Here is a 21,496-nt window from a genome sequence, read left to right as displayed (position 1 = left end):
GTCATTTATGACTGCTGAGTCATTTTGTTGTGGCCTCAGGCCGTACAGCCCACAATCAGTTCATGAAAGGCATTTCTCTTGGGGCCCCTCCATCGGTGCTATTGTTCTTTCCTCCCGTCACCTTCCGAGTCTGCGCAGACACAACCTCAGGTGCCTTCCAGCGCCCCAAGTTCAACAGCTGTGACAGCTTTTTCCCGGTCCCTTCGACGCCAGACTCGCACGCGTGTTCGCCACTCTTGCCCGTTCATTCGCCTTTCTAGCTTCCTTGAAGCGAATCCGCAGCCATGTCTGACAAGCTTACGCGGTATGTGCCCTGAAAATCGTCGCATCATGAAATGCGTGTCTAACATCCAGTTGGTCTACAGTATTGCGATTGTCAACAGTGACAAGGTTCGTCCAGATTGCCCCGCTAACCCGGTCCTCGTCTCCCAACCGCTTCGTTCAAGCCTCGCTTACACGAGACTACCTCGATCTATAGTGCAAACCAAAGGTATGGATTTGAACGCCGTCCGATGTATTATTGATGGAGACTAATTTGTGCAGAAATGTCGTCAAGAGTGCAAGAAGTCGTGCCCGGTGGTCCGCACAGGCAAGCTTTGCATTGAAGTCGACTCCACCTCCAAGATCGCCTTCATCTCCGAGTCGCTGTGCATTGGATGTGGTATCTGTCCGAAGAAATGCCCCTTTGGCGCAATTCACATCATCAACTTGCCCACCAACTTGGAAAGCCAGGTCACCCACCGTTATTCTGCCAACAGTTTCAAGCTCCACCGACTTCCGATGCCTCGTCCCGGTCAGGTTTTGGGTCTGGTCGGAACCAATGGTATCGGCAAGAGCACGGCGTTGAAGATTCTGAGCGGCAAGCTGAAGCCCAACCTCGGCCGCTATGACAACCCACCTGACTGGGAGGAGATCTTGAAGTATTTCCGTGGTTCCGAGCTGCAGAGTGAGCATCCCGGAGGAATGATTGAAATCCCGAATGAGATGTGCTGACAATGTTAGACTACTTCACCAAGGTCCTGGAAGACGACCTGAAGGCTGTTGTCAAGCCTCAGTATGTCGACCAGATCCCCAGAGCCGTGAAGGGCCCTGTCAAGCAGGTGCAGGAGCTCATCAAGACTCGCTCTCAAATGGACAACATGAAAGAGATTATGGACGTTCTTGGTAAGTAGTCTGCTCGGAATTCAGTTTGAATTTGTGCTAATGGCTGTGCAGAACTGAACCAGGTTGCGAGCCGTGATATTGACCATCTTTCTGGTGGTGAGCTTCAGCGATTTGCCATTGGTCTGGTTTGCGTGCAGAAAGCCGACGTGTGAGTGAACACCTGAGTACGAATTGGTAGTCTTGGTTTTAATAATTTCTCCAGGTACATGTTCGACGAGCCTTCGTCTTATCTCGATGTGAAGCAGCGTCTGGCCGCTGCCCGCACCATTCGGGGTCTCCTGCGACCCGACGACTACGTCATTGTTGTCGAGCACGATTTGTCCGTCCTGGACTACCTGTCCGACTTCATTTGCGTGCTTTATGGTCGTCCTGCTGTCTACGGTGTCGTGACGCTGCCCTCCTCTGTCCGTGAGGGTATCAATATCTTCTTGGATGGTCACATTCCGACTGAGAACCTTCGGTTCCGAGAGGAGTCCCTCACCTTCCGTCTGACCGAGGCTGGCGATGATTTCATTGCGGATAAGGCACGCGCTTTCAGCTACCCTGCCATGGAAAAGACTCTGGGTAGTTTCCATCTCAAAGTCGAGTCCGGCAGATTCACCGACTCCGAAATTGTAGTCATGATGGGTGAGAACGGAACTGGAAAGACAACCTTCTGTCGCATGCTTGCTGGTGCTGAGAAGCCGGATGGCACCATCGGTGTTCCCAAGATGAATATCAGCATGAAGCCTCAAAAAATCACCCCCAAGTTCCAGGGCACCGTGCGCCAGCTCTTCTTCAAGCGTATCAAGGCCGCTTTCCTGTCCCCTCAATTCCAGACCGATGTCTACAAGCCTCTAAAAATGGATGATTTCATCGACCAGGAAGTTCAGAACCTGTCCGGTGGTGAATTGCAGCGTGTCGCCATTGTCCTGGCTCTGGGTGTACCCGCCGACATCTACCTGATCGACGAGCCCAGTGCCTATCTGGACTCCGAACAGCGTATCGTGGCTGCTCGCGTCATCAAGCGTTTCATTATGCACACCAAGAAGACGGCCTTTATCGTCGAGCACGATTTCATCATGGCTACCTACCTGGCTGACCGTGTCATCGTGTTTGACGGCCAGCCGTCCGTGGATGCTCGCGCGAACACCCCTGAATCTCTGGTCACTGGCTGTAACAGATTCCTGAAGAGCTTGGATGTCACCTTCCGCCGTGACCCCAACAGCTACCGCCCGCGTATCAACAAGTACCAGAGTCAGATGGACCAGGAGCAGAAGTTGGCCGGCAACTTCGTAAGTATTACCGTGCAATTTTGTGTAGCGACTGTGCTAACTTGTGTCGTGAACAGTACTTCTTGGAGGAAGAGAACTGAAGCGGGCGTTCCTTTCGAGCATCGCCGCCGCCGTCACAATCGTGATGAGCGCGATTCTGAGCAGCGGCGCAACTGGCGACGTGACAACCGGAAAGTCATGTGGTTAATGGCGTTCCCAGGTGTTTTCAGAGCTGCGGCGGTTCAATGCAGGAAGCTCCGTGCCCACGGAGGGTCTTCCAGCGACGAGGATGGCCCCTCGGAGGAGGATGACGAGGATGATGACTATGATAGCATCGACGGCTAAGGAACAGTGGCTCGTCTTTCCACCAGTCTCCTTTCGTGTCCTGCATCTGTCAGTCACTCTATCGTTTGTTTACCTTCTCGTCATCGCATTGCAACCTGTCCTTGCCAGCTCCGGTCGTTTATAAGCATATTCCAGGTTTTTCTGGAAACCGGACGGGAACACCTCTCTCCGCCTTGGTGGATTTGGTTGGTTCGGCATGGTTTCTTGTTGACGGAGTTTTGTTTGGGTGGCGGTTCTTCTGGTCCACAAAAAAAGCTCGTTTACGACTTCGTTATTAGTATAGAGATGTCTTGTCAGGATCCGTTGACAACATGATCAATTGGACTGGGCAAAAGCCGTTTTGACTTGCATCGAAAGCATTGTATGTAGATTGGCTTTTATGTACTGTTTGCCGATGCCTAGAACATATTTTCCCTGACGTTTGTTTTATTCGATCTCAACGATATTATTTTTCTCCCAAATTACTCCCTCCCCCTTTTATCCAATGCCCCTCCGTAGCCATAGATCAAGGCGGTGCAGTTCTGCCGCCCACCCACTGTTTGACAGGCAATGCCGTAACCTGCCCGATTGATTGCACTCCCACCATGGATGCAGCCGAGGATCGAGATATAAAACTGCAGCGAGCCTCTAGTGATCTAGTGGCAGAGTTCTCGGCAAAGCTACCGTCCCTGCTTTGGAAATCCAGGTCCCAGAGTGGAACCCCCGACTCTCCGCGCAGATGGACTCATGTCACGAAGACGGAGAGGCTGGTTGGCCTTGTAAGACCCCATCCCAATGATGAAGACACAGACCGAATACGCCGTAACCCTCGTAAACCATCCAATGGCTGACATGACAATGATCACAGCTTGAGCCTTTCCAGGAATGGCCCCAGCTCTTAGATCCGCATCTACAGAAGCTGCTGCCCCCTCTCGTGGATGCTTTTCTGGCATATCTGATCAAGAGCCGCGATCAATATGGTCTGCGGGCTACCAAGTCCCAGAAGGGTGGGTCCCTATACCCTCTTCCAAGGGCTATCTGCAGACTGCTCTACACTTTCTGCAAAGTCCGCGGTGTCAAGGTGGTCAGCCGGTTCCTCAACAACGAGCCGAAGTACCTGGGCGTTATGCTGCGGGCTTTTATCGAGTGGGATAAAACCATTCAACGTGGTTCCGAGGCAGATGCAGATGCAGATCCCATAGATTCCCAACTTCAGGGTCTGGTCTGGGAAGAGCGGTACGTGATGCTGGTCTGGCTCTCGCATCTCCTGCTCGCTCCCTTTGACCTGTCTTCATTGTCATCGGACGATATTCCCGTGCCTTATGAAAATCTCTACCAGCTAACATGGTTACCTTCCAATACTCCAATGATTGCAAAATCGCTCCTCTCATTGTCATTGCACTACATCAGTGCTTCTGGTAAGGAGCGTGAGGCAGCCACAGCACTCTTGGCTCGACTTGTTCTTCGGGGTGATATGCAAACCCTCGGGCTCCTTACCGGTATGACAAATTGGGCATTCGAGACATTTCATCCTGCAAAGGATGTGGAAGAGCCACCTTCGGTCTATGCGTGCATTGGGGTGCTATCATTCATTGCCCGATTGGGAGCGTCGGGTCAAATGGAAGATTTTGCTCCCTTGGTGATATCTGTCTTTGAGAAAACACTACGAGTATTTCAAAAGCATACCCTTGTTTCTCACGCCATAAAGTCCTCAGCATTAGCACGAAAGACTGTGGTCAAGATCCTCCGCAACATTACAGTCATGGCCTTGTCTCTCAGCGATCGCGGGCACGCTTGCATCACAGATGAACAGGTGTCGAGCATATTGGAGGACGCCATTGACCATTTCCTGATTGCTCTCGCAGACAAAGATACGCCCGTGCGGTTTGCGGCGAGCAAAGCGCTGAGCATCATCACCTTGAAGCTGGAACCCGGCATGGCAACTGAGGTCATCGAAGCAGTCATTGGCTCATTGGGAGAAAACATACTCTTTGAGAAAGACGACGGTGCTTTAATCACACCTTATGAGGCGCGACAAATACGCACCCACACACTCAGACGGAACCTCAGCGCGGTGGATGCCCAGCGATGGCAAGGACTGATCCTCACTCTCTCCCATTTGCTTTTCCGCCGCGCACCCCCGACCAGCCAACTCCCTGATATTCTTCAATCCCTTTTCTCGGGTCTTGATTTCGAGCAGCGCTCCTCGACTGGCAGCTCTGTGGGAACTGGTGTACGCGACGCGGCCTGTTTCGGCATCTGGGCCTTGTCTCGAAAATACACCACTCCAGAGCTGCAAGCCTTGCAACCACAAACGATCACCTCTCTAGATGGGCCGAGAGAGGTGAATGTTTTGCAAAGGCTGGCTGTGGATCTTGTCTGTGCCGCCTGTGTTGACCCGTCTGGAAATATCAGGCGTGGTGCTTCAGCGGCTCTTCAAGAGCTGATTGGCCGACATCCCGATACCATCGTCGAGGGGATTCCTCTTGTTCAGGTTGTGGACTACCACGCGGTTGCCCGGCGTTCACGTGCGATGATCGATGTGGCTAAGGCGACAGTCTCTCTGGATCAGACCTACTGGAGCCCGCTTTTGGAAACCTTGATGAGCTGGAGGGGGATTGGATCGCCAGATGCCGAGTCAAGGAGACAGGCTGCCAAGTCGATCGGAAATATGAGCACACAAGAGATGTTCAAGACCATGCATCTCGTGTTGGAGCGGCTTCAAAGCAAGCTTGCCAAGACTCCTCCAAACGATGTTGAATGCCGGCACGGCTGTCTATTAGCCATTGCTGCCACAGTGGACGCATATACCAATCAACGGAATACAGATTCGGAAACCAGCGATGTTCATGAGGCCAAGGAAGTCTCGGCCCAAGTGCTAAAGCTGTGGGATATCTTTGGGTCGCCCATTGGTCCCACTGATGATGACTTGAAGCTTCAGAACACCCGGCCTGAATTAACAGCAGAGGCATCGTCAGACTTGATCTCTTCACTGTCTCGGTCTGTGTATGGAACCGTTCGAGCAGCGCCCTCTCAAACACTTCTTGATCGAGCCCTTCAAATCCTCTCACTCTGCGTCTCCCGAAGTGATAACACCTCTATTGAAGCGGCCGCGAATGCATTATCACAGCTCTTTCCTTTGCTTTCTTCATCGAAGCAGGACGAAACTGTGCAGGCATGGTTCAGTCATTTGAATACTACATGGAAACTACCAACCGGTCGGGGCCAAATCCTCGCTCTAAGTGCCGTTTTCAAGCAGTTCGAGGTTAAGCAGGATCTGCAAGGCAATATCATCACACAGCTATTCCGATGTACCGACAAAGAAGAGCTCATTGAGAAACGTGTCGCTGCTGTGAGGTGTTTGGCCACTGACGTTCTACCACATATGAATAGTATGTGCTTCCAGGTGCTCAGACGTCGAGGATTCCAAGCTAACTATCTATCAGGTGTCACGAATCATGTTGCGAACGGCTTCCTTGGGGCATTGAATGATTACACCACCGATCGTCGAGGAGATATTGGGTCATTGATCCGGGTTGAAGCAATCCAGGCCGCCGGTATCCTCCTCAAGAGAGAGCCTAAAACAACACCATGTTCCCCACTAACCCAGGAATTGGTTCGATGTCTCTGTCGCCTGGCTAGCGAAAAGCTCGACAAAGTCAGACTACAGGCATGGCTTTGTTTGCAGAACTTTTGGGAATCGGCCACGGACTTCCCTCCACTAAGCAGTAGATTCGAACATTTCAGCCATGTGTCCTCGAAAGAGTACTTCCTCCAACTGCTCAGTCTGCAACCGATTGACTGGCTACGTGTTCCACTGCTGCAAGGATTGGCAACATCTGCTGTCGCCGGTTCTGAAGGCTTAGTTCGGGCTTGTCGGTCTGCGTTGGCTGAATATCTCGATTCTTTCACTGCATCTCAACGTCAAGAGATCTTGATGACTTTTGTGAAAGATCTTTCGACCATATTGAGCGACAATCTCCAAGATGACCGCTACGCCCCTCCGACCATCGAGTTCCTTGCGTTTTTGATCGATGGCTATATTAACGTCGTCCCAGATGGGTCTGATCCGAGGTTAGTTCGGCCGCTTTCATTCGGGGTATGGTAATTCTCACATTGTCTCCAGTTTCCGAAAACTATTCGTTCTTGTACAGAAAGCACACCTCCGGTCTTCCAATATAGCCCGCCTCGAAGCTGCGGCAAAGGTCTACGCAGCGTTGGCCAGGATTGAGAGTCTCCGGTCGGATGTTTTGAAGAAACTGACGGGGATGCTATTGCATCCTTTTCCGAGGGTATGCTCCATCCACCTTTTTTTTCTCTCTCCGTGTATTGTTAACATTACATCCTAGGTTCGCGCATCTGCTGCAGATTATCTATTTGTGGTGACCGATTCCGAGATGGTCAAGTATGAGGACTGGTCAGCGCAGCCAAAGCAGTTGATGGGTCAGGTTGAGGGTTTGCGGGCTGTTCTAATCCAGTAGGATCTCTGTGCGAGTAGATTTGTATATATTCTATTGTACGATCTTTCCCGTGGTATTGATTTTCCACTTCCTGCTCAAATATATATCGAGAGCACGTTGATGTGAATACACACGGCCAGACTGACGTTGAAAATCTACCAAGACAACGTCACCTATGAGATGAACCCAAATTTACATTAAAAAATAGTGATTGACTACCGTAGGATTGATTGATGGATGATTGATTGTAAATAGCAAAAACAAAAAAAAGTAGTGCATCATCCGTGAATCGAACACGGGCCTCGTCGATGGCAACGACGAATTCTACCACTAGACCAATGATGCTTGGACGTAAGGATTTCTGCATTGACGGCTACATCAGCCAGAACTTTCCTTCTGCTCAAATTCCCGACTGTCAACCGGAGACAGCTTGCCCACCTCGTCCAGCCCACGAGCTCAACGTGTCGCAACTATGGCTGCAGCAGGGGTATCGACAACAGGGCTTCCCCCAAATTCAACGTGAGTAGCTACCTCCACTGTTCTCCAGTTGCAAGATTCATGCTAATGTGCTCCTATCCACAGAGTCTATGTACGCACCCCAGACCTCCCCTCCTCCACGCCGGTGCTCAGCATCAGGTTATGCGTGTCCGTAGTCGCAGCTGACAAGGAACCAGGTTCGGAATCTCGAAGAGCGAATTAAGGTGGAGCAGCTGAAGGAGGCGCTCGAGGAGATCTTTGCAGAATATGGCAACGTCGTCGAGATTGTCGCAAAAACCAATCTGAAGGCCAAGGGCCAGGCGTTCGTCGTCTTCGACAACATCGATTCGGCCACCCGTGCCATTGACGAGATCAATGGCTTCGAACTCTTTGAGAAGCCCATGGTGCTGGACTACGCGAAGACGAAGAGCGATGCGACGGTGCGGCGCGAAGGCGGCGACGACGAGCTGGAGGCTCACAAGCGAAGACGCTTAGCGGAGAAAGGTGTGTTGAAGACGCAGATACTAGGGACCTGACCTGATTGCGCGGGAATGCCTGACTGACTGCCATTGCGTGAACACAGAGCGGAAACAAGCCCACGAAGCCCTCGAGGCCCAGAAGAAACTCAAGCGTCCTGCCGCCGCCGCCGCCGAACCCGCGCGCCCAGCCAAAACCACCAAGGGCGCTGGTCTCAAGCCTACCACTGGTGCTGCTGCCGCCGTCGTGCCGGACGAATACCTGCCACCCAACAAGATTCTGTTCCTGCGGGAGCTGCCGGACGACGCCAGCCAGGAGGGACTGTCGGCCGTCTTCGGTCGGTTCGAAGGGTTCCAGGAGGTGCGTCTGGTGCCAGGCCGCAAGGGAATTGCTTTTGTCGAGTACGAGACCGAGTCCGGTGCGATCAGTGCGAAGGAGGCTACCGCGGGCATGGCCATGGGAGAGCAGGGCAAGCCGATTCGCGTCACCTTCCAGAGACAGTAGATGGTCTTTCGTACATCGATGTTACAGAATTGTGGTTTTGGCGTTTGGAAGGCATTGTCTGAGATCATGCGGATTCGGAAACTGGAGAGCATCTTGTTATGACCCTCTTGCTTGTTGCGATGCAGCGGGCTGAGACGTCCGTCGTGTTGTAGTTTGAATAACTATCATCCCCGAAATATCATGATATCAAGAAAATAAGTGACATGGGCAGCTTCGATTGGTACAGAAACAAGATACACAGAACAGCTAGATGGGGATAAAAGGCTAGAAAATGACATCCGTGTCTTCCTGTTCGCCCAGCACATCCACGCTCTCGGGCTCCTCGGCGGCACCGCCATTTTCTTTATCTTTCTCGGCTTGCCTCTGTCGAGCCGCAAGGATCTCAGCGTCCGCTGCAGCGGTGTCTCGCTGCTTCTTGTTTGACACTTTCTTCAGGCGGTAGAACTCCTCGCGGTCAAGCTCGTCCAGTTCAGAGTTGATATCTTTGTTATGGTTAGCCCTGGGCTGCCAATCCGGGAAGGAAGTACAAACATTTAATGGTATTCTCAGTCCGAGGGATGATGACATGCTCGATGGCATTTACTGGGCAGGTAGAAGTCAGTCAATGTCTAATCCGATATCAATCTTGTTGACAACTGACCTCTTCGGTTGACCACCTTGATCACCTCATCCAAAACCAAAAATGCAGTCTGGAAAGGTCAGTGGACAAAACTCCCAAAGCCACAACATCTCATACCTGTAGACTGGCAAGCTCCACCAACGTCTCCACGGCCCGTGCGTATGTCTCCCGGCACCGTTGGATCTGCTGTCCACCCTTGCCCAAACCAGTCAAGCCAAAGTCATTGACACCCTCCTCGGTGTAGCTTTCAAACTGAGGCAGGAAGACACCGGACACGTTCTCGTGCTTGGATCGAACGCGGAATCGAGCTTGTTTGGCCGACTCCTGAATCTGATATCCAATGTCTCCTCCGACTGCGTAGCTCACTTCGGCCAGTGAAAAAGCCGCAATCTGCATAACACGGCCCATTTTCTGTTTTGCTTCATCGATGCGACGGGTGATATCTGGTGGTTCTCGTTAGCTGCTGTGTTCAGGTGGGGGTCGAGCCTGGAGCGGTCGAAGGCAGCAGCGTACCTCGGAAGCGCCTGTAATCCACAGTGTTAGCTGGAGACAATATCTCTAGCGAGAGGAGACATACTTGGTCAAGGCTTCACTCTTTCTCTTCAATAAACTGTGGCCGATCTCTGCACCCTTGAGCTTGCTCTTCATCAACCCTAGCGACTGGCGGGTCGGGAAGACTGCCTCGCGAGGTCCCTGGAGGATATGTATTAGCAACTGCGCATATCATCCCGAGCAGAATACTCACGGCGCCGGACATGACTGCAGATTGGCCTGGATGTGAGCGTGGTACTATGTAAGTGTCCAGTGTCTCAGCCAGATAATGACGATCCCCGATAATCCCTCACCGCCTGCCCAACCAAGAACTCATCACGTGCCCGACCCGCTGACTTCGCTCTTCGTCGCCGTTCCTTCCTTCCCTTCCCACGCGCGCCTCACGTTCCTTCGCTCCGTCCACTCCATGGTGCATTGTTGCCCGAGTGATTGGATCCCGCTCGACTGAGTGGCGCAATGCCAGGGACAATCTTGCCCCCGAGATCGCACCGGCAGCACGCCAAGATGGAAACATCTGCGTCTCGCCCGGACCTGTACCTGATCGTGCGTGCAACCACCCATTGGACTTGACAGAAGAAAGACTGACATCTTATATTCCCAACAGACTGATCAGGATACGGTATACGAACAAGACTTGCTTCGCGACGCGGGTAGTGTCAAGCCATGGCTGGCCTACATCGAATTCAAGCAGCAGCATGGCACGCTCTACGAGCAAGCCTTCGTACGTTACTTCCCACTTGTCATTTCCACTGCTCGAAGCTGACTTTTTATAAGATTATGGAGCGTGCCTGCAAACAGTTACCACGGTCGTATAAGTTGTGGAAGATGGTGAGATTTTTTTTCTCCGTGCTGTGTGAATTTGCAATTGTTAACTATTGTAGTACCTCGAGTTCCGGACGAAGCATCTGAAGGGCCGAAACCCCGCTGTCTACCGAGCCGAGTTTCTGAAAGTCAACGCCCTATTCGAACGAGCCCTCATACTCCTCAACAAGATGCCTCGCATCTGGGAGATGTACCTCTCCTTCCTGATGTTGCAACCTCTCGTGACCCAAACTCGGAGGACTTTCGATCGTGCCCTTCGTGCACTGCCTATCACCCAACACAACCGTATCTGGCGTCTCTACAAGGGCTTCGCACGGTCTGCATCCGGACAAACCGCCGTGAAGATCTGGGCTCGGTACATGCAAATTCATCCCGAGAAGGCGGAAGAGTATATCGGACTGCTCATTGAGATGGGCCAGTACACTGAAGCTGTGAAGAGATTTATGGAGATCCTCGACAACCAGCGCTTTCAGTCCAAGGAGGGCAAAAGTCAATTCCAGCTCTGGACCGAGATGGTTGATTTGCTCGTGTCCAAGGCAAAGCAGATCGAGACTGGCCCTCAGGTTGGGATTGATGTCGATGCGATCCTTCGGAGCGGCATTGATAAATTTGCCGACCAGCGAGGAAAACTCTGGGCTGGATTGGCCACTTATTGGATCACAAAGGGAAATTTCGAAAAGGCGCGCGATGTCTTTGAGGAGGGAATCACTACTGTCATGACAGTTCGTGACTTTACGCTCATTTTCGACTCATACGTTGAATTTGAGGAATCCGTCATCGGCAGCTTGATGGAAGCGGCCGCCGTGCGTTCGGAGAAGGGGAAAGTCGACGAAGAAGCTGATTTCGACCTCGATCTTCGAATGCTACGCTTTGAGCAATTGATGGATCGGCGACCTTTTTTGGTGAATGACGTTCTCCTACGACAGAACTCCAACAACGTCATCGAATGGGGCAAGAGAGTCGCGCTCTGGGGTGATAACAAGCAAGAGGCCGTCCAAACATACACAGCCGCCATCGCGGCAATCAACCCCAAGAAGGCACATGGCAAGTTCTCAGAACTGTGGGTGAATTACGCCAAATTGTACGAGAATGGAGGAGACTTGGCTACTGCCCGGGTGATTTTCGACAAGGCCGTCAAAGTTCCGTTCAAATCGGTGGCCGAGCTCGCCGAGACATGGTGCGAATGGGCCGAGATGGAGCTGCGCGCTGAAAACTTCGACAAAGCGGTCAGCATTATGGCCAAGGCAACCCAAGCACCCAAGAAGTCGACAGTGGACTACTTCGACGAGACACTATCCCCGCAGCAGCGAATTCACAAGAGCTGGAAGCTGTGGAGTTTCTACGTTGATCTCGTGGAGAGTGTGTCGTCTCTGGAGGAGACTAGGAAGGTTTATGAGCGGATCTTCGAGCTCCGCATTGCGACCCCCCAGACAGTTGTCAACTACTCCAACCTGCTGGAAGAGAATCAGTACTTTGAGGACTCGTTCAAGGTATATGAGCGGGGACTGGACCTCTTCACCTACCCAGTTGCCTTTGAGCTGTGGAATCTTTACTTGACCAAGGCGGTTGACCGCAAGATCGGAATTGAGCGACTCCGAGACTTGTTTGAGCAAGCCCTGGACGGGTGCCCACCCAAGTTCGCCAAGCCGCTCTATCTGATGTACGGCAACCTGGAAGAAGAGCGCGGACTCGCAAGGCACGCGATGCGCATCTACGAACGTGCGACCCGATCTGTATCCGACGAGGACCGGTTCGAGATGTTTGAATTCTACATAACCAAGTCTGCGTCGAATTTCGGTCTCACCTCCTCACGGCCAATCTACGAGCGCGCCATTGCCGCCTTGCCAGACCAAGAAGCGAAGGAGATGTGTCTCAAATTCGCCGAGATGGAACGGCGGCTTGGTGAGATCGACCGTGCACGTGCGATCTACGGCCACGCCTCGCAGTTCTGCGACCCGCGGACCAATGCCCCCTTCTGGCAGAAATGGGAGGCGTTCGAAGTCCAGCACGGAAACGAGGACACCTTCAAGGAAATGCTCCGCATCAAGAGAAGTGTCCAGGCTCAGTACAAGTATGTTGCCCTTCTACCAAATCCCACACAAGCTTCATATACTAATTGCTTCACAGTACGGATGTCAACTTCATTGCATCCCAGGCCATCGCCCGAAGCCAGCAACGGCCCCAGGAGGGCGAAGGAGGTGCAACCGCCGAGGGAGAAGATGAGGACAAAGGCCGTGCGGATGCCATGGCGGCGCTGGAGCGGCAAGCTCGCGCCCCGGTTGGCTTCGTCGCCGCCAGCTCTGGTCCCGAGGGTGGTAATCGCCCCAAACCTGCTGGTGAAGCTCCTCCAGCTGCTCCGGCCAACCCGGACGCCATCGACCTCGACGACGAAATGGATGCTGAGTAATGGCGGGAAATATACGGCTCATCAACTCCTCTTTTCTGGCTTCGTTCGTTGACATGTCTGTGTGACATCTTTCCTTCTCATCGTATAACTATCATCTTGGGCGGATTTCCACGCCGCCAATTTCTGGTGTCACTGCTTACTGCTGCATTTTCTTATCTTGTTCCACTCCTTGTTTGATTTCTTTCCTTTTGTTTCTGGCGTTGTCCTGTATGTGTACCTGTATAGATGGCGCGGGAAGGCACGCCGGTATCGCAGCGATAACCCGACTTATCTAAGGCGGTCAAGAGTGACAAAATAATGTTGTTCTCCCCACTTACATATCCCACGACGTATTTTCTTTCTTCTTTCTTCTGCAATCTCTTAAGACGAAATCATGACTGTTGTGGCAGACCCTCTCACCATCCTACCCCCAGAAATAGTCCTGCGAGTCTTGGAATTTTCCTCAATCTCAGCGCTCGCATCCCTGACCGCAGTCTCCAAGGCCTGGAACGAATTTATCGACGTCACCCACCAAGAAGCCATATACACGTCCGAATCCAAAACCGCCCAACCCCCGGGAGGTTCTCGCGATCTTTCATTCCTCGCGGACAGTCTTACCTTCTCCAAGCTATTTGAGAACACGGCATCATGGAAGGACCTATGCAAGTACCAGACATTGCTTAGTCGCAATTGGGCCAAGCAGCACCCAGCTACCCATGAGTGGGCGATGCAAATAGGCAATGACCCTGTCTGGCGCTTCCGCGCTGACTTCAAGCGCCGAATATTTGTTTCCACCTCCCATGCTGGTGGTCTGAACGTCACTGATATGGACACCGGCCGGATCCTCTGGCGACTTCCCTCCACGCTGGATCGTGATGAGGACTCTGTTCGCCCATTTGCGCATCTAGAGTACCAGGATGGAATGGCAGTGTTTGATCGCGAAGGGGATGCCGTTGAGGTATGGCAGACAGACCTGGAAGACACTTCGCGTGGAGAGTTCCGACGCACTGCGGTCTTGTCCCACGATTGCCAGACAAGAGGCTTTCAATTATCCTACTGGACCCTATGTGTGGTGTCTAACATGGGCCAGGGATTTGTGTATGATATGACACAGAGCCCTCCCAAGTTGACTACCCACCTGGAGATCGAGCGCGGTGCTGTTGGCCATCTTGATCAGAGTGAGGATGCGGTGATTTACTCGATAGGCACGAAAGGATATTATGCCTACGACAAGAAGTCGGGTGCATTTTTAGGCGTATTGCAGCCGTCGCATTGCACGGACAGATATCACATTCGTCCACCTACCTCCGATCCTTCGCGATACCACACAGAGAGTTCAAATAAAGACTGTCTGGAGCCGATCAAGATTGCCAAGGGTCCTCTCCAACCCCCGGAGGATCCTGATCATGTCTACAACCAGGAAGACGAATGGGGAGCGGGCATGTCGCACGGAGATCTCTTCGTCGGTTTCTCCCGTGCCGGTCGTGTTTTCGTGTGCTACAACTGGCGAAAATCCCTTCGCAACCAAGAAAGCCTGGTGACACATAGCTCCGTTATTGAATGCGAGTCGGATGGGGAAAGTTTTGACCTGGGCGGTTGGTTGGCAGTACGCAACCATCGCCTGATGTTCGAGATCAAGGACCGAGCCTATGTCGTGGCACTTAACGATGATAATAGGATCCAAGATGCCGAACACCCTACCCGCGCTTCATATGCGTTGCTAAACAGCTCTGCGGCGCACCTGGCTGTGGCAATCAGCTTCATGGCATTCAGTGATGATGCGATTATGACCACTTACACTGTTCGTTCCACACCCACCCAAGATTTCAGGAAAAAAGAATCTAATATGGAAATTGCAGACTCTTGGCTTCCGCCAGCCCCCTTCCAACATTCCAGGTGATATAGACCCACGTGAGCGCGCAAACGCGCCTCGCATCTTCCCGACAAAGGTCATTCGTATCATTAGCCTAGCCCCTGACCTCTCCAATAACAATTCGCCCTCGACCCCCAAACCCCACTCGTCTGAAAACCCAATGCCGTCGGGTGGAGAACCTTTTTCTCATTGGCCCAACTGGCGCACGGAAACTGGGCTGTTTCAATTGATCAGCATGCTTGGTGATGAGACTGAGCCGGCAGATCGAGCGAGGTTGGCGGCTAGGCTCCGGGAATTCGGTGATGAGTTTGGGTTGGTCGAGGACTCGGACTCGGACTCGGATGAGGTTTAATCCTTGAGCTCAGGAAATTTCATGTTTCCTGAAGAGCGCGCTGCTCTTAGCCTGGCGAAGATTTTGCGCTTAAGCGTCATGCCTCAAGACTGGCCTGCAGCAGCATGTCATATCATACTAATGGCTATTTTAGGGCGCTTGAAGTGTACAGTAATGAGACTAGGGACAGCAAGAAATCAGAAGGAACATTGGGAAAGAAAATAGAAAGACCAGAGACTTAGAGAACTACAAAAAGTCATGTATAACAATGATGAAAGTATGAAATATATCCTTCCCATGGCTATTTCTTCACTAAAGCTATAATCATGATTCTTGTAAGATCTGCTCTACATGTTCAACATCTGATTTCGTTCACTCATGCCATCTGTGGCAACCTGGCTAGCAGGATAACCTGCATCCGCCGCGGACAGGGAGGCAACCGAAACCGAAACTGAGGACACTACTGAGAACTATTTCGGGAGAGACTAGAGTAAGACTGAGGATCAAACGAGAAAGCGTAAGATTATGGAAACTGATTATGTATGTCTAGGAATCGAGCCGAAAATAATAAAATCAAGGCGGCCTGAGAGGAAGGAGATTTTTTATACGTCACAGAGATCTAATTGAGATTCCTATTTGTAATATGTAAATGCACGCAAAAGACGCCCAAGGATATAGAAAGACAAGAAGTCGGCTACACAGTATCAAACCTTCAGTTCCATTATGAGAAATCGTCCTGGGGCGCCGGCTCGGTCTCAGCAGCTTCACTGGGTTCCTCTTCTTGGCCACCATCATCGGTAGCAGCAGCCTCTGGCTCGGTAGATTCGCCTGTTGGTGGGAGCGCGGCGTCCTCTTTCATCTCAGTCTCACCGTCTCCACTACTCATCTTTGGCGGAGATGATACAGTGGAACCTGGCTGAGACCTTTCAAGTTCTTTGGGGGCCTCAGGAAAGATCTCAGCAAAGAGATCGGGAAGGAAGCGGCCCAGTCGCTTGCGGGTTTCGAGCCACATCTCCTCTTTGCTAGGGTCTTGGGACGGAGGCACGAGATAGCCACCGTCGGCCATAACCAAGAGAATGTTCTTGAGACTTTCAGGGATGGCTTCCTCCTGTGAAGAGAAAAGAGCAATTGTTAGAGGGCGTACAGGACAAAAGGACACAGTCAGACAAAACTTACAAGGCTATCTCCTTGGCCACTGTTCATCATCCGGTCGAGAATGTCCAGGATCTTGAGCCAGAGAGGAAGCATTCCCTCGCGGTTGGGAAGCTGGTCGAGGAAACGCAAGAAAATCTTGCACAGCAGAGTTGCAGCTTGGACTCGGGTCTCACTCATGCCAATAGGGTCGGAGTGATAGACCTCTGGCTTGAGAAGGAGAAGGATAAGCGGAAACAGAACCTCGTCAAAGATCGAAGTCCACTCCTGGTCGTCACTTGCAACCAGCTCCGCCGACAGCAGGGATCGCTGCAGTGTGGAGATGGCATGATGGCGGATGTCGCGGCAGGGATTGACACATTGATCGGTTAGAGACTGAAAGATAGGAGACCAATAGGCAGCCCAGGCTGGTAGAGCGAAGATGGGTTAGATGACTGTAAGGAAGAAGATCAAAGGTGGCTTACCTTCGCGCTCTTCAAGGTGAGACTGCTTGATGAGCGTTGGTACCCGTCGGGTCAGTTGATAGATCAGACCAATGGCTTTGATGCCTCGAGTTACTGCTTGATTCTCACTGTCTCGATGTCAGTTTTAACGTATGGACTGGAAGAGTAAGGATGTCGGACCTGGCCTTGGGCTGCTTGACACCCTTGCTTCGACGAGAATGAGCGTCTCTTTGCCTCTCTTCGAGAGACCCTACACTCCCTGCGCTGACAAAGTCCTTTGCAAGACTGACAGCAAATTCGTAGTTATCCGCCGTCACAATGACTGACATCGACTCGACAATGGTTTGAAGCAGCTCAAAGACCTTAGGACCAGCTTCCGCGTGCTGGTGGAGTCTCTGTAGAATCGACCAGAAGTCGGGAGATATGGTAATCTCGTTCCTCAGCCGGCCTGCATGTGCGACGCACCGCGAGAGACCCTTCACCGTCGGGGTGGCAACGGTTTCCAAAACATCCTGGTCAAATCCAGAGATGGCGTGAAGTACAACAGGGACGCGCATAAAAGGTTGGTCCTGAAAGTAGGTTAGTGGTAGGTCATCTTGACCAAGTATCAAAAGACCACATACGTGACTTAACCGCAACAGGTTGAGGAGGTAATAAACAATGCGAGACAAAGCCAATGGATGAAGGTTCTTCGCGTCACGCACTTGCGCTTGGAGAGTGGTAGCCAGAGACTCTCCGAGGAGTTCGAGCGTCTCGGTGTCACGGAGGGTAAGGACGGTAGCTAATTCCAGGACGAAAATCATTGCAGGGTCGTACTTCGGTCGATTAGGGTCCGCTCTGCTGGTCGAGGGCCGGGAGGAAGGAGTTGGTCGTTCTGGCTTGACAACAATGACGGCGGGGGCATTATCTTCAGGTAGATGGGATAGCAATACTTCCATAAGCGTCTCCAATGATGACAGAGGGAGAGATTTAAGGTTTGTCAAGATCTCAGTGATCGAGCATGCGGCAACACAATCCACGGTGCAAAGGGTGTTGTCAAGTTCTTCGTCAGAAGGCTCAGGGGGGTCGTCTGCCGCATAACTGGAAAGATAGGAGGTAAACGCCGACAACAAACCCGTATCATTACTTCGGCCATCCCGATCGACGATATGCGATGGCGGATGGAGCGGGATGGGCGAGATGTCAAGCTCCGCCGTGAGGTTGGAATCGAGCGGCGGAACAAGAGAGTTCACGAAGAGATTAGAGAGGATTCGAACGATGTGTTCCCATCCTTGCTTCACCGTGGACTCATTGCCCACCAAAACTCGGAAGAGGACCACGGTTGCGAGTTGCGCTCGGAAATCCCTGCCAAACTTGACAGCCAGCTCGCTCACCATCACACTCTTCTTGCCCGCCTGGACCTCTGTATTGAGCGCAGTACTTGGCGGTTTGCTGGTAGCCAGGGTACTGATCGAGGCAAGGCAAAAGATGATGCGGTCAAATGCCTCGGTCAAACCGTAACGCGCAGCAATCTGAGCGCATTGGTCAAAGCCATTGACCACGCGGGAATAAACTGCATCATCAGACGCGGACATGAAAACGTATGAGAGGGTCGCGACCACGGGTCTCCAAGTTGCTTCGAACATCTCCGAATCAAAGACGTTGGTCTCGCCAACCACCATTTCCCCAGCTGTGCCTGACTTCAACAGCAACTCTTTCCAGGCGTAATCAAAAGCATGCTTGTTTTCATGCTCGTCGGGCAGAATGATCTCATTCTCCTTGATGGAGTCGTAGATTTCTTGGAGATACTCCTCCGCAAAATCTCCGCCTCCATTTACCCCCCGCAAGTTTCTCGCAAACGCAGTACAAGACATGCGGTTCTGCGACTTCACGTTGGGGTTGTAGAGCTCCGTGTTGAGCATGATAATAGCATACGTCAAAACAAACAGCGAATCCTTATCAGCAATACCTTCAGGCTGCGCCTTTTGCATGTAGTGCTCAGAAAAGGTCGTGACAATTCTCTCAATGAGTGGCGACTCGCCAGGAAGGCGGAAGGAGCCGAGAAGCTCTCGAAGAGCCTCAACTACATTCTTGCCAGAGAAATCGAGGAGATCCACAAATGCTCCCAGCAGTTCCCCGTTCTCACGCTTGGAGATGTACTCTCCCAGTACTTTTTTCGACAGTCTGGTGGTGCCTTTCAGGAAACGAGCAACCAGCACGGGATCGTTTGGATCCTCGATGACACCGTGACCGGCAAGCCAGGCAATTCCAGCCTTGGGACCTTCGTTGAACATCTGTGCTCCCTTGATGATGATCTTTTTGGTTTTGCGCTGGCTTCTGAGGCGCTCCACCGGAGGATGATCTCCTTGCACCGGTTCTTCGTCCAGTCGGTCGTGAATGAACTGCACGTATCCCAAAAGCGAGTCGAGACAGAGCGGCGGGACATTTGTTGTGCTCCACGTCGCCGAGTCTGGGAAGGCATTCCGCGAGAGTAACCCAATCATGTCCTCACACAGGTCACCACGGTCCACCTCACAGTCGTAGTTAACAAACAGCTCAACCATAAAGCTGGGAATCCGCGACAAAACCCCAATGCTTTCGACCATTGCCTCACGGGCTTCAGGTTTGCGTGACCCGCCTTCAAGCCCCAGCTTTTGCCGATCCTTGACGGGGACAGGAGTCGATCGACCACTATTTGCCTGGGATTGGGGCTGCTTGACCAGTTTTGGTGATTGCGGGACTCCTTCATAGAGAGCTGGGTCGATGCCCGGTTCTCGCGGTATCTCCACCCGCGGATGAAGACAAGCCACCAAGTATGATAGGTAAAGCTCCTGCTGTAGCTTGAGCACGGATCGACATGTCGATAATAGCGTGCCGGCGACTCGCAGAGATCCGGTGAGAATCATCATATGCTCCGAGCGAACTAATTGGAAGAGATACCGACAGAGGTCGTCCTTGGCCAGAGCTGCCAAGCTGGGGTGACGAGCAATAGATGGGCCAGCAACTTCCAGAGCAACGTCAATGATTCGCAGCGCCATCACTCTCATAGTATCCGTGTGTTGTCTGTTATGAGGATCCAAGAGATCGATCAAGACACGGAACAACTCCCGTATGGACGGTAAGGCATAAGGTTGGGCGTCTTTCTCATCATCTTCCGGATTTGGTGGCGCGGTGGCGGCCGCGGGATTATTGTTGTTTGTTTGCTCCGGAGTGCCCTCGCGACTGGAGCTGTCTTGTTCGGCAGCACCTGTATCCGAGCTCATGGAGGACATGTGTTGTGAGGTCACGGTGTCACCGTTTACCGATGGATCCATTTTCAGATGAGAGATAGAGTTCTTTTTGACGTCTTCGTCTTTAAACGCGTCTTGTCCCGCGGGTAGACCTTCGTCGAGCTGCGACAGGCGCATGAAGATGACCTGGCACATATTGACCATGGCCATCTCGGCAGACCTCCGCAGCACTTCCGACAGACGGCCTTGGCAGCACATGCTCAAGCCTGTTTCCATCATCTCGCAGACACTCTCATCACCCAACAGTTCTCCTTCGGGCCGGGATAGCATGCCCTCCATCAGCTTGAGGATTCTCAATAGAACAATCTCGTCCGCTGAGGAGTCACTCGCTTCAAATCGACAGTGGGTGATTGCTGCGGACAGCAGCTGCATCGCCATGGAGAGCCGGGGCGAGTCCCGGTTGATGATGTTGTACGAGAAGAATTTGGTGACGGCGTTCAAGGCAAGGGAGGTTATGGCGGCGGAGGTCGACGAAGACCGAATGACTTGCAGGAAGGGGTGGAGGAGGGCCGGGGTATCGAAAGTGCGGATATCCTTGCAACCCTTGAGGTCACTCCGCAAGCGTGTAAAGGCCGATATCAACGGATTGTCCTGCATGCTTTTCCCTTTCTTCCCCCGCAGGCCCCAGCGGTTGGCCAAGGCATGGTCATCATCGAGACGAGATGCCGGTCGTCCGTTTCGAGGACTGGGGGGAGCAGAGGTATCGCCGTAGACGCGGGACCCCCCATTGCCGCCGAGGATGGCGGAGACGGACGAGTGTGCCCAGCGGGCATGCTTCCGCATGGACGAGGTGACGGTGATGCATTCGGTAGTCACCAGAGCCACCGGGTCGATGGCAATTGGCAAAGCAGAGGATGCCATTGGGGGTGAGCCGGACAGCATCTCGAGCCGGGGTTAAGAAGGGAATTCGATGGCAGAAACACACGCTGGTCTTTGAATGCTGTTTGCCTGTCTGGGCTTAGCGCGGCTGGGTAAGCTCACCGCCCGGGCGTATCAGGGGGTGGAAACGGTAATACCGGTATATAAGGATGACAATGGATCCAAAGGGCGGTAATGCTGTCAGAGCTTGTATTGGATGCGATCCATGGATGGGATGGATTATTTGTTGGTGCCCACGAGCGTGGACAGTTTATTATTATGAGAGGAAATAATTTGGCAGTTATAGAAGCATGTCCAGAGACCCTACATAGACATATTTTGGAGGGCAAAGTTTGTTTTCCGTATTTTGACTTGATTTCATACCTAAATTTTGGATATTTACGTGACTGAGTGAGCTATGGCTGTTCCAATCATATCCCTGCTCACTGTCCCTTCACAATATTGTTTTTGGGTAAACCGTTGTGGCTCGCTGATAGTTCTTTTGTTTCTCAACACTAGTCCGAGTCGCCAA

At 52.3% G+C, this 21,496-nt stretch overlaps 7 protein-coding genes across 7 annotated transcripts; 5 read left to right on the top strand and 2 right to left on the bottom strand.

Annotated features, from left to right (window-relative positions):
- Positions 1–284: 284 nt before the first annotated feature.
- Positions 285–2,762, top strand: N7474_000711 (uncharacterized protein; the record flags this gene model as incomplete). The annotated part of the gene is made up of 6 exons (XM_057192126.1): positions 285–304; positions 366–390; positions 544–946; positions 1,003–1,164; positions 1,216–1,312; positions 1,367–2,762. The coding sequence occupies 6 exons, from the start codon at positions 285–287 to the stop codon at positions 2,760–2,762; spliced, it is 2,103 nt and encodes a 700-aa protein (XP_057057079.1).
- Positions 2,763–3,268: 506 nt separating this feature from the next.
- Positions 3,269–7,222, top strand: N7474_000710 (tubulin-specific chaperone D; the record flags this gene model as incomplete). The annotated part of the gene is made up of 4 exons (XM_057192125.1): positions 3,269–3,520; positions 3,610–6,815; positions 6,868–7,033; positions 7,091–7,222. Coding segments are annotated over 4 exons (3,756 nt in total), but the record flags the coding sequence as incomplete, so codon positions are not given.
- A 451-nt stretch (positions 7,223–7,673) lies between these two features.
- N7474_000709 (U1A/U2B'/SNF family RNA-binding protein) lies at positions 7,674–8,659 on the top strand (the record flags this gene model as incomplete). The annotated part of the gene is made up of 4 exons (XM_057192124.1): positions 7,674–7,720; positions 7,784–7,823; positions 7,876–8,182; positions 8,262–8,659. The coding sequence occupies 4 exons, from the start codon at positions 7,674–7,676 to the stop codon at positions 8,657–8,659; spliced, it is 792 nt and encodes a 263-aa protein (XP_057057077.1).
- Positions 8,660–8,923: 264 nt separating this feature from the next.
- Positions 8,924–10,035, bottom strand: N7474_000708 (H(+)-transporting V1 sector ATPase subunit D; the record flags this gene model as incomplete). The annotated part of the gene is made up of 7 exons (XM_057192123.1): positions 8,924–9,141; positions 9,191–9,241; positions 9,300–9,348; positions 9,396–9,721; positions 9,792–9,802; positions 9,856–9,971; positions 10,024–10,035. 7 exons carry the CDS (start codon positions 10,033–10,035, stop codon positions 8,924–8,926), a joined length of 783 nt encoding a protein of 260 aa, XP_057057076.1.
- A 251-nt stretch (positions 10,036–10,286) lies between these two features.
- On the top strand, positions 10,287–13,059 carry N7474_000707 (mRNA splicing protein SYF1; the record flags this gene model as incomplete). The annotated part of the gene is made up of 5 exons (XM_057192122.1): positions 10,287–10,373; positions 10,435–10,551; positions 10,605–10,658; positions 10,712–12,723; positions 12,780–13,059. 5 exons carry the CDS (start codon positions 10,287–10,289, stop codon positions 13,057–13,059), a joined length of 2,550 nt encoding a protein of 849 aa, XP_057057075.1.
- A 373-nt stretch (positions 13,060–13,432) lies between these two features.
- On the top strand, positions 13,433–15,263 carry N7474_000706 (F-box protein; the record flags this gene model as incomplete). The annotated part of the gene is made up of 2 exons (XM_057192121.1): positions 13,433–14,839; positions 14,862–15,263. The coding sequence occupies 2 exons, from the start codon at positions 13,433–13,435 to the stop codon at positions 15,261–15,263; spliced, it is 1,809 nt and encodes a 602-aa protein (XP_057057074.1).
- A 700-nt stretch (positions 15,264–15,963) lies between these two features.
- On the bottom strand, positions 15,964–20,988 carry N7474_000705 (uncharacterized protein; the record flags this gene model as incomplete). The annotated part of the gene is made up of 5 exons (XM_057192120.1): positions 15,964–16,350; positions 16,419–16,801; positions 16,859–16,965; positions 17,018–17,406; positions 17,461–20,988. The coding sequence occupies 5 exons, from the start codon at positions 20,986–20,988 to the stop codon at positions 15,964–15,966; spliced, it is 4,794 nt and encodes a 1,597-aa protein (XP_057057073.1).
- Between the last annotated feature and the right edge of the window lie 508 nt (positions 20,989–21,496).

This window comes from Penicillium riverlandense (assembly GCF_028828495.1).
Source record: "Penicillium riverlandense strain IBT 135883 chromosome Unknown utg000001l_segment0_segment0, whole genome shotgun sequence".
In the NCBI taxonomy this organism is placed as follows: Eukaryota; Fungi; Ascomycota; class Eurotiomycetes; order Eurotiales; family Aspergillaceae; genus Penicillium; species Penicillium riverlandense.
The sequence above is the reverse complement of the archived record's forward strand: the minus strand, read 5'-3'. Positions and strand labels throughout refer to the sequence as shown.